Raw genomic sequence first — 15806 nt, 5'->3', positions numbered from 1 at the left:
TGATGGTACAATTCCAATATTTTCCCGATTCCGTACTAAATATCCGATTCTTTATAAATCTCTATATACTTAATTATAAAGTTATTTTTTTATTACTGTAAGAACATATGTTAAATGTGCAGATATTTCCACAAACGTAAAGAATAGGTGTGTGTGTGTGTGTGTGTGTGTGTGTGTGTGTGTGTGTGAGAGAAAGAGTGTGTGTGTGAGGGTGTCTATAGAATTTTAGTTTTACCGGTAATTTAAAATCAATAAATATCTATTTTATTAATACTACTAATTGTGGAAGATTTTGTTTTAAACAAAATTAAATAAAAAAAATTTGGCATCAGAAAGTAGGCAAAATTTTTTCCAATTCCGATACCCGCAAAAGTTATGATTTTTCTGATTCTTGACTAATCATCTCGACACTAATATATATAAAAAAAGATTTAGTTTTTTCTTTGCTGTTACGTTCGTTTTTCAATTCACAGTACGGTCCTGATTAAAAATGTGTTACCTATCTATTTGATGTATAACTGAATTGGTTATGATGCTCCGATTTGTGTCCATCTTTCACTTGTGCTAAAGGTGGAATTATGTGTTGGTAAAGTTGACATCCTCTCTGAAGCGGTTGTGTACAAATTTGGGTTGTTGTTTGAATTCTTGGAACATATGTAAGTGACCTAAAATTTCATTTATCTCTTATTTACTAATTGTTGGGACGATTAATTGGAATTGGGAAATCGGAAAAATTGAAAGTTTTGGGGGTATTGGAATCGGAAAAATTTGGGTCTTAATTTCCAGTTCTAAGGACTATTCTTTTACTTTTTTTGTTGTTTTAAATTTAATTTTCTATTGTTGGCACAAGTAAAAAAAAAAATATAGATGAAAATCTAACAATGAGTTTATCAACATTTTGGATATGATACACAAAGAGAAAACATTAAGAAGTTTGTCAAATTGAAAAGATTATTGTTTATGTTCGCAAATTAAGGGCTTATAAGCCTGAGGAGTCCTAGAGTGAATGAAACGCGGAATATTCAGTGTAGCTTAATCGCCATATATATTTTATAAATTACTAACTAGCTCTACCTACGTATTGAGCACTTTTGAAGTAAATACTTAAAGTTTACGCATAAATCTATACTTTGGTATATTAATTTTATGTGAGTAAATTAAGTAGTTATATATATATATATATATATATATATATATATAGATGCTGTGTTTCTTACAGACAGCTGTAAAATAGCAAATGGATTTAAAAAATCAAAACAAATTTAACTTTAAATCTTAACAAGCCGAGCATGTGGGCGCAATTTTACTCCTATAATGGCGCCTAGAAGGGCGACCAGAGTTATTCCAGAAAATCTATTCTAGCAAAAATTTACTTTCACCATGACTAATGTTTGTGCAAAATTTTTAAAAATCCAAGTTGTAATTACTGAAAAAAGTGCAAACAAATGAACGGATGAACGAGAGTGAATTACTAGGTCCAATCTCTCCTTTGTTGGGGAAACAAAAATACCAATAAAAATAATTATTTAAATGTTTAAACAATTTTTAAAATACATTCTTCACTTCGTCTAACTCTCTTTTTATTTTATGAAATGGAGGAAATAGAATTGAAATAAACTACATTGTTTTCTTTTGAAAGTAATCCTTCCATCACCATGCCTAATAAATTTTCCATCCTTCTCTACTGTGCTTCTATGCATTACTGATGACTTACACAATTTCAAAGCAAGCTCTCTTGCTAACCTCCTTCAGCTTACTGAAAAGAAAAAAATCACAAGGATCAAAATCAAATGAATATGGAGGTTGTTTCAAATAGGTGATTCTCTTTTTTACTAGGAGCTGATTGATCCTGAAAATCTTATGACCAGGTACATTATCATGGTGAAATGTAAATGAAATCATTTAAAAGAAAATTGTAATTCTTGCAGAAAATCAAGATTAGTTCTATACTCTAAAGATTGCATGTGAAATGATAGCACAACCGATTTACCACACACAACACTTAACCCTGGTATGTTTTGGGCATGTTTCATATGAAAAAAAATATATTTTGAATGATAATCTATGGTGTTTATTTACATTGATGATTTTAAATCAACGCAGATCAGGTGAAAACATTATGTATTCACATGTCATAGCAAAATTTTTATGAATTCAAAAATTATCCAGTAGAAAAATAATTTTAAGTAATAATAGAAATTATCGAGTTTTAGTGTCGAACCAAGTTAGTATGTATCTCGTATTCTTAAAACATTACAAAACCAATCTGTAACTATCAAGAGTGGCGTTTTTAAAAATGGCTCATTTTTAAACTTTTTCCGGAACGCTGGTCTAAATCAAAAGTGAATAATATCTTTAATATTTTTCATCGAGACGGAAAGTGTTAAAAAATATGCTTTCTGTTTTATTCTAGGCAAATGTTAATTATTTTTATATTTATTGCATTTCTTTAATTGATATATTTATTATTTTACTTGTTTTATTTAGTAACAGATTCTCTCGTCCATGCATGTATTCATTAAAATCTAGCAAAATGATTTGAAATATAGCATAAATGGATTTTAAAATTCTATATATTTTTTTCAGTTAGAGGGTATCCTAATCACAATATTTTCCCTTAAACACGTAAATTGGACTTAAGTACATTACTTAATATTATCATTTTTTTTTTTTAATGGAGAGTAGACAATGCATTGTGGATGCGTTATCGGCAGCTCCTGTTACTCTCGCTTATTTTGTCACTCAAAAATCACTCATTTTTAATGAGTGATTTTTCTGATAAAGGGAGAAGAAAAAGCTGTATTGTAGGTTTGCAGTATCTTGCGTGAACAGTCGCCAGAGATGTCAGAAATTTTCTATTTTTATGTCTATCCTTGTGGTCATGTCACTAGCAAGAGTGCTGGAAGTAAAGGTTTTATCTGGGCTGAGGTTATCCATCTGATAGTCAGGGACCCGAACCTTGGTTAAACCACTAAGGAGGCTGTCCTATCAGCAGGTGCAAGTACTGGGGCTGCTGTATTGCCATTTGATGAATGTATTCTGGACCATGCAGTAGCTTCTGGTGAGGCTTCTCGATGCTATATTAGTGGGTAATTGTTACGGCTTTACCTTATCATGTGCTACAAAAAATATATATATATATATATTTATTCGTTTCTTTTTCTCTCTTACTTTCCGTCTCTGCCCTACTCTAATCTCAAAAAACCATTATGAAAAGTTTCCAGAAAAAACATACGATTAAACCCAGATCCTTAACTTCCAACGTAGACCCCTACTACCACGTTACCTTCTCCAACATCAGGGGTCTACATTCCAACCTTCCAGTGGTTGAAACCCAATTACAGGAGACTAAACCAGACCTAGGAATACCTAAGTGAAACTGGCATTGGACCGACTTATCCCTAGATCGTCTCTATCATATCCCTAGAAGAGTTTGGAATTAAAGGATACTCTAATTTAACATCTAAATCTGACCCCCAAGATCGCTTGATATGTGCCTACATTAAAGATAGCTTTCCATGATGTAGCAACATCTCCAGAGAAGATCCTAAATTATCTTATATGTGCTTCCGGGTTGCACTTGTTCACACAAGTGTGTTTATCTTTGCCCTCTACCGCCCCCACAACAGTGGAGTTACTATCTTTAAGAGCATATCTGAGAAAATTGATCACATCCTATCTGCTCATCCTTTGGCTAACATTCACATCTGTGAAGACTTCAATGTTCATAATGTGGAATTGTTAACCTACTCAAACAAGACAGATGATGAGGGGAGGTTCTGTCACGATTTCTCCATTGCTTATGACCTCACTCAGATTGTTCACGAATCCGCCCATGTGCCCAATACTGAAGGTTGGTATGCAAGTTTCCTAGATCTTTTCCTCACAACTTGCCCTGAGCTATGTTCATCTTCTGTTCTGTCTCCACTGGGATCATCCAACTACTCTGTTGTATCAGTTAAAATAAAAATGCAATAAGTCCTCTGACGTACCTCTTCATCGTACAGTATATCAATACTCTATGGCTAACTGGGATAGCTTCCATTCATTTATATCTGATCTACCTCTGCATTCTATGTTTAAAAAGGATGTGTCCTCTATAGTAACAGACCTGACAGAATGGTTAATTGTTAGTATAGACCATTTCATACCCTCGAAAAAAATTCCAGCAAAAACCTAACAGCCAGCCGTGGTTCTCTTCAGAGTGCACAGAAATCACTTTTTCCATTGCTTCCAATGTAACAGATGTACTGAGATTAAAACCGCTTTCAGGACTGCCAGCAACCACTGTAAAAACGTAATGAAGAACACGAGAGAGTTGTATGCTCAGTCCGTCAAGTCCAAAGTGGCTGAGCAGTGGCTTTTCCCACCAGTTTTGGCAAATAGCAAACAGAATCCTGAACAGAAGCATGTGCTCTATCCCAACTATCATCAATGAACCTAAGGTATCTCATTTTTGATTCCAAAGATGTATCTCATCTTTACCAAGAACTTTGCAGCTAATTCCACTCTATGTAACTGTATTTACTCCCGTATCAGAAAACACGCTATGCGACATACAAATATCTGTGCGTGATGTTGCCAAGCTAATCAAAAACCTTGATTCCAGTAAAGCAACTGGTCCTAATGGCATTCCTATTGAAATGGTTTATTGATGCAAATAGTATGATACAGCTATGTAAAGTTTAAAAAACAACAACAAAAAAAACTTTCGAATGTTTTTTTACAAAGTTTATTTAAATAAAATTTCAACATTAAAAAATATTTTAAAAGCGTGACAATAATTTATATAAATATTTTTTTTTTTTTCCCCTTATTTTCTTCTCCCAAATTCTTGACATTTAAATCATCCGAGACACATGATCAAACAAAACTTTTAGTACCGGGATGGTAAGTCTTGGTAACATTTTGGGTTTTAGTTTTATTATACAGAACAGTAAAAAATACATAAATTTTGGGTTTGTGAAATTGTCATGCATAAACGGATTTCCTCTTTGGAGTTATGTAACATCATTCTTTTAATTATGGTTGGTATTTATTTATGCTGCATTTATCAAAACTTTTTGTGATTAATCCTCCTCTTCAGTTGTGAAATCTGGAAGTTGTAGTTGAATGGTGTACACGAGGTAGGTGTATTTGATCGTCAATATTTTGCATTACTGTGAGATTCTTTCACTGGTTTGATTATCACTTTCAATACTACGTTTATACTACATGTTGTCTGGGATCTGGATAAAGAATATCACTGACATTGCATAACTTTCTTTCTAGTAAAAATGACATGGTGGCCAGTTTAAAATTTCGCTTAATCACTTAGGTCTAACCTAGATACGATCTCCAAACCACTCTGAATTTAACAAATCAGCCAGGCTGGAATGGGATAATACCATGATGTGGCTGTCGTCAAGTGGATTGAACTAGCTCTTTCTAGAGTAATATATGCACAATAGAAGGACAAACTGATTGTACAGAAAAAGAAAAACTTGTCTCATTCTGGTTTGAAGATGAATCCATCATTTTCAAAGATTTTGTCATTTCTTACATTAAATTTACATATTTGAAATAGTGTCCTGAAAAAACAGCAGAAGCAAATGTTTTAAGGTCTTTTTTTTCTTCAGTTATATATATATTTAGAATCTATTGGTCTGTTTAAACAAAAAAAGTTACCAAATATTTCTGTCAGCACTGCATCCCCATTCTATAAGACAGGGAAGTAAACAAATCAAATTTTAAAAAAAAATGTAAATTTGACATAATTTAAGGTGAGTAAACATTTTTTTAAAAATGTTACAGTTAAAAGCGACTCTGTGTGTGAGAAACATCATTAACCCTATTTGGGTTTAACCAGCTTCCTCCAAAAGAGGAAGTTCCATGGGAGTATAAAATTCATAAGTGGAGATGACGACATTAGGTTTTTGCAACTCTTGCAGGGAGGTGTCAACGTCTTCCTACATACAGCGCCTAGAATTCCCAAATTGGTTACCCATTTTAGTAATGACCAGGCTCAATGTTGCTTAACTTCGGTGATCTGACGGGAACCGGTGTGTCAACGTGATTATGCCATATAAAAAGGACCCTGTCTTAATATATATAAATATATATACTTTTTTTTTCTAAGTTCTCTAATATATACATAATCTTAGTAAAATGACCAGAACAGGAGGTGTTAGCATTGTCCTCATATATATATTTTAATCTGAACATAATCTATATATCTATAAAAGTGAGAATGTTTATTGTGTGTGTGTGTGTGAGGGCACTTCTCGACTCAACAAATTTTTGATCTACTGACTTGAAATTTGGTATATAGGATATTCAGACATGTGGAAAACTTTTTAATCTGTTTTCATCAGGAAAAAAGGGATTCTAAGGGGGTCAAAATTGAAAAATTGATACATGGGAGTCATTGAATGTTTTCTGTTTCACGAATCTGCATGCATGAATACTTCAGATTACTTATGTTAAGAATAAGTAGTTTGAAAACTCCTTTTAAAGATCGTGTCAGGCTGGTCTAATGATCATCGTACTTGACTCACTGTCTTTTCGGTTTTGGTTTCGATCTTAATTAGAGTATTTATTTATTTTTTTACTTAAAAGAAGTGAAATGTTTAGAAAAAGCATAATACTCACATGCACATGTTTCAGTTTCTTTCTGTTTTTTATTTATTTTTTTTAAAGGATTTAACATTATATTAATACCTACAGTATTTATAATAAATAAGAATTTGGCATTAATTAAAATATGCTTATGCGTATTTTACGACTGGGCAACGCTGGGCGGCCTGCTAGTTATTTATAAAATGCACATCAAATAAATCATTTGAAATGCCATTTAATCAGAATTGCCCATAAAAATCTGAGGTCGGTTTAATTAACAGAGTGCTTTGTCAAGTGTTGAGTTGCATGAATATCAACATTAAGACCAAACGAGGGAGAAATAAATATTATTCCATCCCATCATGTTGGGTTCAAACCTTTTTGAATTTTTGAGGTGATATCTGCCCCCCCCACACACACACGCACACAAAAAAAAAAAATTATGGCTCTTTTAACACAATTTGTTTTGAGTTTTGTTTTCTTCTTTCAATCAAAGACGAAGAGATAAAATTTCAGAAAGCTAAATGCACACTCTCCGATGTGGAAAAGAAAGCAAGTCCAATGCAGATATTTGAATAGTCATTTTATGCTGTTTCATAAAAAGAATGAACTCTTACTTCTTTTCCCATTTTGCTAAAATCACAATCTAATTCTTTACATTGCTTATACTGAATCATTGGCTGACGGAGGTTGTGGGGAGGGGTATTTGATAATATGCAAAACAGTTGATAATCTATTAAGCAGGCAAGCCAAATACACCACACAAACTGAACATTTTACTTATAACTTTTTTGGCAGAGGTTTTGTATGCAGCTGAATTTTTAAGCATTTGTTCATGTACAGGTAAGTGGTTACATTGCTTAACCAATAGTCACCAAATTTAGACCATGACTGATATTTTATCCAACTTAGAACTGATGTAATTCTGGAATTTCTAGGTAAAAGGTCTCAGAAAATGTAAGTCGCACTTTTTGCGATAATTTCGGTTTTGTTTGAAGAAATTTGGCAATGGCCCATATTGGAAACAATGAAACCCTATATCTTATATGACCTTGAAAAGTTTGGTCAAGTTTTACATTTTAATGGAATTTCAACTTATATTGTCAGGCAGAAGTATGCAGTCTCACAACCAACTTATGCTTTTGTTTAGTAAATGTAGGAGGAGGAGGTACATTGAAATACCTCCCCCTCCCCTTACTTTTTGTTTTAGAGAAAAAAAAAAAACACATTTTCCTACATAAACTTGAAAAACATATCTGGGCCTGAATGTAGACTAACATTCTCACCGGTATAAGGGAAATCCAAAAGCTAACCTCACCTTTCACATTTTTTCTCTTGTATCAAAATTAAGGATTTCAATAGGAATTTTAAAATGTTAATTTCATTTAAAAAATAAACATTAAAAAATACAAACCAATTTAAACATTTTTACACCGGATGTCAATTTGAAAGTAAAAAAAAAAAATTCTACACGCACACACATAGCATCATTAAGCAAAAGAGATTATAACTGCAAAAAGATTCAGCATAAAAAATATACATATAATTTTTTTCTACTATTCTGTTTTTTGCAGTTAATATCACTAAACAAAAAATTTATTTAATCTGCAGAGGTGTGATGAAACAAAGATTACTACAAAGTTTATCTCCAGCCACACAGATTAAATAAATTCTTGTTTAATGACATGAACCACAAAAACATTAACATCGAAAAAAAAAAGATAACCTTATGTCAGAAATAATTTCCAATATTAACTATATATATATGCGTGTGTGTGAATGTAATAGGGTAGACTTGACTTTAAGGCATTGAGAAGGGTACTAGTATAAGAGAAGGAAAAAAAAAACTTGGAACAAAAATCATGAGGTTTGTTATTCTTTGGTGTGTTGGCATTCATTTGCACCACTCCTTTGTGATGCTGTGCAAGTCATATGACAAGTTAAACTCATTCAGTGGCATAGGTGAGTTGACTGAAGAGAAAAAATTGTGGACAATACCCATAAAATAGGTTATACTTGAAACACGAGTCAGCAGCTACAGTTATATATCATAAAAATCAACTTGGTTGTAGTTTTAAACTCAAACTTTGAAAAGTGAAAATATATATAAAGTTTATAAATGCAAAAAAGGATTAGCACAAAATTTGATCGATGGATAACGGTTTGTATACTTCATTATAATACAGATTACTTTTTAGTAAAATATATTTTTTACACCATCTAATTTGGATTACAATAGTTGTTTGATGTTATCTGTCAATTCTACTGTAAGATTTCTATCTCTTTAACAGATACAACACCCTGATCCCAGGTAGAATTGTTTTCAAAAATAACTTTTGCAACTCATCTATTAGATCAATAAAAACCTGATAAATTTAGAAATAGATATAATTAATTTCTTTCTCCATGCAGCAATGCTTGAGAAGGAGCAGTCAAAATTTTAGACCAGATTTCAGTCAAGCTGTGCTGATTAAAAGAAACATTTCATTTTATACTGCTTGAGTTTAATGAACACTTTCCAGTTTAAAAATATTTACTAAAAGATAGATTTATATTATGAAAATAATCATATTCAGTTTAATGTCCGTTTTACATACTAGGTTGCATTAGACAAATGTTAGAAATTGACTTTAAAAACTAACCTATTTCTGGCCAGGTTTTTACCCATCACCTTTTCTCTCAAGTTCATTTTTATCACTTCCTCTAATGTTTTCCTTGGATTTCCTATGAACTTAATCTGGAAACTCAACTATTCTTCATCTACTAACCAAAAAACTATCATCCATTCTTTCAGCATGACCATTACGATTAAATTAAAACTATGCATTTTCTTTACCACTTAGATTTTACTTGGTTTTATCAACCCTGTTCCAGTTTAATTCTGATTACCCTGACTTTTTTATAAAAGTTTTTAACATCAAATGTTTACTTGTGGTGTTTACTTTAACAAATTTATATAATGAATTTGATGTCGTTTCATGTCATACACGAACAAAATGAATTTTAAAAATGCATTTAATAAAATCTTTTTACACAAAGTATATTTTTTTAAGCATTTCATTATGTAAATATTTGTGTAGCTTTAATTTAAAGTAGACTTTCACTTTCTACAAGTTCAGCTTCAGAGTTAAACTAAATATTGATCATATTTTTATTTTGCATCTAGGTTGCAGTTCTTTTTGGAACCATTATATTAAATTATGGCTAATGAAAAATATTTCAATTTCATAATAAATAGGGAGGAGTAAAAAAAAATATATATGAACCTTTTAGTAATATAAGCAATAGTAACTAAAGCAAAAAAGAGGGTAGAAGGAAAATCAAGGCAAAAAAAACATTGTTTCCTTTGCCTTTTATCTTTCAATCATGTCTAGTTTCAATTTGGCCCAGTCGTATATTTTTTGGTGCGTATGACGTTGTTGCATCAGCTTCTCTGCACATCGCTGCACTTTGAAATCATTGCGGCGTAAATACATAGCAGTGTCATGTTGCATTTGTTTCAGCTTTTCTGGTCGGATCTCATCCAGAGCCCATTCTTCAGAAACATAAGGGTTGAAGCGGAAATATGTTGTTGGAGGTAGCAAGTCAGAGAGAATTGTGTTTACACCTGAAAAAACATGAAAGGTGGGGATGTTAATAAAAAGCGATTACACCACCACCATTATTAAAAAAGAAAAACATTGTGCAAAAAAAAAATATTTTGGATGTACTTCATAATTATATACAGTTTATTGCATCTTTATAGAGTTTATGTATTACAGATGCAAAAGGTGTGCACTTAGCAGCATCTTTGTAGTTGTATTTAAAAAAAGCTGAGAGAAACAAAATCAAAAAATATTTCAAACAACTTACCCTCCGTGTCAGTTGCACTGTCTAAAATTTTTACCACTTTTTCCTTTAGTGTACTTTTTCCTGTACTCATTTCAAGATTTGGTTCATATCTGCCATTGCCAATCGACACAACACACTGCAAAGGATTGTTTGGCCACAATAGACGGCATTCATGGATGGCCAATGCTGTTGGGTTGTTGCACAAGAGGCCACCATCCTGAACAAGGGAGATAATCCAGTTAGAACAACAAAGTCAATAATTACAAATAAAGGAACACATGTTACTCGGGTTCATATACTCTAATAGTTCGATTTTCGATGCTTCTTAACATAAGCTTAAAAATATTTAAATAAAATTTATATATATATATATAATGCCATAATCATGTTTGCACATCATTTCTTGATAGATCACCAAAGTTAAGCAACGATGAGCCTGGCTAGTACCAGATAGGTAACCATTTGGGAATACTAGGCACTGTATGATATGTAGAAATATCCAGGTTAGTATCTGAGGATGTAATTAAAACCACTGGGAGAGATGCACCCTTAGTCTTCATTTAAACATGCATCTAGGAGAAGGAAAACTCCAATATAAAACCTGAGGTCTACTGTCTGCTCCGTCCGTGGCAATCAATTGCACTGACTGAGTTTAGCAGTGGTTCCAAAAATGTGGAAGGTTCTCATAAGATCACTCCTTCAATGCCTTCACCTCTATAAACAAATCATCTGTGTAGATTTCAGACAATTTAGTTGTTGTGCTAAGCTCGTATATCAAAAATATTCAAAATTTAATTGTTAAAAGATTATACAAGTGCAGATTTTTTAAAAAAATAAATATATATGTTTATTAAAATTAAATTCAAATTTTCCACTTATAAAGTTTTCTTCATGAAAATCCAAATATCTTTTTTTTTCTCTCTTATGTGCTATGCTGATGATATCTCACATGTCCTCAGATGTTGAAGATCGATATTTCAAATGTTTGATAGTGTGTACATGCCTGCCATGCATACGTGTCAAAATAATAGAAAATCCACCATAAAAAAATATTAACTACATTTCAAATTCCAATATCACAGAGGTTTTTTTTTTTTTTTTTTAAACAGTATATTTTCTATTTTGATATATATATATATATATATAAATATACGGCATAATCACATTGACACACCGGTTCCCGTCAGATTACTGAAATTAAGCAACGTTGAGTCTGGTTAGTACCAGATGGGTGACCATTTGGGAATTCTAGGCGCTCTATGTGCCTTCCGCTTATCTCGGCATTGTTTCCAGTCGTCTAGAACCCCCACTCGCTACTGGTATTCAACAATGTCGATTTAGGAGAGGTGTGGTTGGAGATTGCACAAATCTTGCCACAAAAATTTCACGTGCAGGCACCCTTACAGTGGGTATCCATAGTCTGTCAAGATTGAAGGAAGCCATATATATATATATATATATATATATATATATATAAGCAAAGATGCATGTATGTCTGTCAATAATTGATATTTTAGCAAAACCAAAAACACTGTTGTCTCTTTGACTACCCTTAACTCTTATCCTCGAGTGGCTTTCAAGCCTTGATAAGTGGTGACTCCTATATAAAAAAAAAAAAATTAATAAAAAATGAAGACTGATTAAGTTGTTGTTTGCCGAAGATTGAAAAAATACTGAAATGAAGTGTAAAGACGACGACACACAAACTAGTGATAAAAGATAATACATGAATTAAATAATAATAATGTCCATTGCAAAACTAATATTTTTTGGCTTCATTAAAAGGCGAATTATATAGATGAAAAAAAAATTCCCTTTAATATTGGAAGGGATAACTCTCTGAATGTGTCCAATTCAAAATGAAGACAAGGTTTCTTAGAATGTTGACAGGAGAGTGACCACAATCAACGAAAGAGATAGTTAAGTTTCAGTCTTCACAAAAATATTTAAGAGAGAAAACAAAAGCTTTTTGTTTCTAAAAAAACTGAACAAGCGATACTTAATGTAGTATTAGCCCTACACCAGCTTCCCCCAAAGGTGGAAGTTTACAGAGAATATCAAATTCATAAGCAGTCCCCAGCCGCATGTATATCCCAGTCATGAGAAAATGGCATACAGTGCCTAGCATTCCAAAATGGTTACCCATCTGGTTCTAGTCAGGCTCCATGTCGTTGAACTTGAGTGATCTTATGAGAACCAATGTTTCAATGTAATTATGCTGTAAGTGCCTGTTGATTTGATTAAGAAGAATTTTCTTGCCCAATCAGAAATGTCTATTTTGAAATTCATTGTGGATAAAGGGAGATAATTATTTGAGGAGAAAAAAATTTTCTCTTGCTTTATAAAAAAGATGGAAAATAACTAAAATTTCAAATTCTTAACACAGAAATATGTATTGTTTACAAATATATACAAACATCAGAAGTGATTCTTGTGCTGCTTCCTTCAGAGAAAATAAAAAAAACTTTTTATGGGATTTTTACAAATTCATTTTAGTTTATTTTATTTTGGATTTCAATAAATATTTCATTAATAGTAAATGCAAAAAAAATCCATATGTATTTCTAAAAATTGCATATAGGCAAGAAACACACAAAATCTTGCTAGTATTTTAATTAATTCAGATATATATATATATATATATATATATATATATATATTTGTCTAATATCTGTTAAAATTTCACAAAAATTAAATATCTTCATCCAGAGGCCGTATATACCTGCTAATATTTATTTTTAAAAAAATGTCAATGAAAGCCATACCTGATGTGTCAAATCATCAAGCTGGAATTCTGTGTAATACCCTGGTGCTGCAGATGAGGCTCTAATGCCTTCCCAGAGTTGGTATTTACTATTACCGGGATATTGAGAATAAACACCTGAGGGGAGGTTGTATGTACGAAACACAAAGTTTTTCATCTTGGCCATGTTCATCACACATGACAATGCTGACATCTGCAACAAAGTTAAGAGATACAATGTGATAAACACACATGCACACTTGAAAAAAAGAAAAAAAAAAGAAAAAGAAAACATGAGAAATTAATTGAAAGATACATTTTAAAATGTAAAAATTCCACAAATAATGTCTTAACAAATCAATCGGAAAGGGAAAAGAGCCAGGATTATCATTTATCCAAATATATCTGAAAGCCATGAAGGGAGTACAGGCTTCTAATTCTTAAATTTAGAATTAACACCCACCCATTCTAAGAGGGGTGATGGGGTCAATGTTTGTCTGGAAAAAAAAACAAAAAAAAAATGCATAAAGAAAAAATGTTTATCAAAGTTTTGTTTAATTGTCCAAATAAAAGAGAACAAATTATTTGTTCATGAAATTTTCAGACGAAGATTCATAGTATGTATTATTTAGATTGTTATGACTATTATTCTCACAATATTTCAGCCGATATAACCTCAGACCTTCTTAAAGATACACTTGAGGTTGAAACATTGTGAGAATAACACGCAAGATGAGAACAGTAGTCTGAACAATTTAAATAACACAATTTGTTTTACTTTCCCTTTGCTGTGGTTATCTACAACTCTACAACACGTCTGCCATCTTTATGTCACACATAGTACAAAACAGAATCGTTGTAAAATCAACACATGGAATTTACAGCTCGGTTCTTTATTTATTTAACCCTGGCTATAGAAAATATTTTGTAAATGATGGCACTAAGTCATCATTAATATGTATTCAAGCTTCTCTCCTCACAGTGAGAAGGGTGCTTGAGAAGTACTCGAGATGTCCACTTTTACTAGTTTTGTCGAGAAAAGAGAGCATTTGAGTCTTTCTCTTCTCACTGGAGATGTTGCATTCTCACAAGACTCATCCCATCATTCCTCAGTATACAACAGTATATAATTATTCCCATCTAGCATTTAGGTAAAATGCTTTTATCTATAAATAGTTGAATTCGTTCTCAGTATCACAAATAAAAATAGACAAATAACTTACATCTGTGAAAGCAATACATTTCATCCACTAGCAAAGATGGGTTCAGTGGTAGTGTCAAACTTCAATTTCTGCTTTAAGTAGTTAACTACTATTGACAACAACTCCTTTCTCTCTCAAAACACACTCACAATAAGCAAAACTAATTTTTTTAGTGATGTTTATATTACAACCTGTACCATAACATTATTATATCAGATTTCTTTAAAATTAATAATACAAATCTATTAATTCTTTAACCTTTTGAAAATGAATATCATTTTATGTGGTCTGACACCAGCACATATGAAACCTTTATCTACCAAAATGAAGTATCGATTGGATTAAATGTGGAAATTAGTAAAATCGATTGGAATTAAATTGGGTTTTTTTTTTAAGAATATAGTAGAAAGGCAGCCATATTTATATCAAAACAGATTTAATTATTTACTTTGCAGGAAAAAAAAAAAATTGATGATAAAGAAACACTAAAGAAACTGATTTTTATTTTGTATACAAAAATGGACATATATAAGCTTATTAACAAAATGCATTCATATTTTAAGAGTTTGTGATGATTGAGGTATCCATGCCAAAATTAAAAGAAAAAATAAATTACCTTTGGACAATTTGGATCCTGAGAAAACTTGGACATGACTTTATTTCCAGCATAATTTCTGACAAGAAAAGAAAAAGACAAATATGACTTCAATGAATCATTTTTTTTTTTTTTTGTGTCCTCTAATTTCATATTTTATCAACTGATGTTCTACACATCAAGTATTTTTTCAATTTTTATTAACATTTCTTTCATTTTGGTTATACAGAATAGTCAAGTGTTAAGAGGAACAGGTAACAGAAAAAAAATGAATTCAATTTCTCTTTCATTCATACTTTCATATCAAGAAGGTCTGCATGAACACAAAACGACGCAACATCATGATGTGTATGATATTTTACAAAGTTATGCTTTTTTCATGAACTTTTTTCTTCTATTATTACGTTTTGATAGGAGTAGCGAGACCTTTTTGCCACTCTATACTTGCTTTTCATCACATCAATTTGTATCACCATTTTTATGGCCATTTGTAAAAAAAACAAAAGTAGTAAAGCTGAGTTTTTTATAAAGCATTATTAATTTTTATTACTATTTTGTTCTTAATTTTACTTGACTTTTAAAAAAGTTTCTAAGCTATCCATTCTGTAAGCTTTAACAAATTGTTAGCAAGAACTGAGAAATACTAAGCTAAATTAAATAAATGGTTTCATTTGAAATTCTGTCCAGATTCCCGAGTTTGACAATATACACCTGAAGACATTTTCCTTTGTCTTCTCCTGCAAAATGACATTGCTACCTCAACTGTTTTATATCTACTAACCCAAGAACTCTCATCCATTCTTTTAATGTGGCAATACCATTGAAGTCTCCTGTTCTA

General features: G+C 31.7%; 1 protein-coding gene across 2 annotated transcripts in view; it reads right to left on the bottom strand.

The window, feature by feature from the left end:
• Positions 1-9596: 9596 nt before the first annotated feature.
• LOC145292823 (calcium-independent phospholipase A2-gamma-like) overlaps positions 9597-15806 on the bottom strand; it is a 47737-nt gene continuing 41527 nt past the window's right edge. For both annotated transcript variants that reach the window (XM_080138866.1, XM_080138872.1), the window contains exons 5-8: positions 14990-15047; positions 13194-13385; positions 10450-10645; positions 9597-10204 (exon numbers count right to left, since the gene is read on the bottom strand). In XM_080138866.1, coding sequence (XP_079994992.1) covers positions 9951-10204; positions 10450-10645; positions 13194-13385; positions 14990-15047 — 700 coding nt within the window. In that variant the 3' untranslated portion in view covers positions 9597-9950. The remainder of the gene's footprint in view (positions 10205-10449; positions 10646-13193; positions 13386-14989; positions 15048-15806) is intronic.

Source organism: Euprymna scolopes, chromosome 2 (genome assembly GCF_053919585.1).
Source record: "Euprymna scolopes isolate OS-2025 chromosome 2, ASM5391958v1, whole genome shotgun sequence".
Lineage (NCBI taxonomy): Eukaryota > Metazoa > Mollusca > Cephalopoda > Sepiida > Sepiolidae > Euprymna > Euprymna scolopes.
Note: the sequence above shows the minus strand (reverse complement) of the source record. Positions and strands in the feature narration are given on the sequence as shown.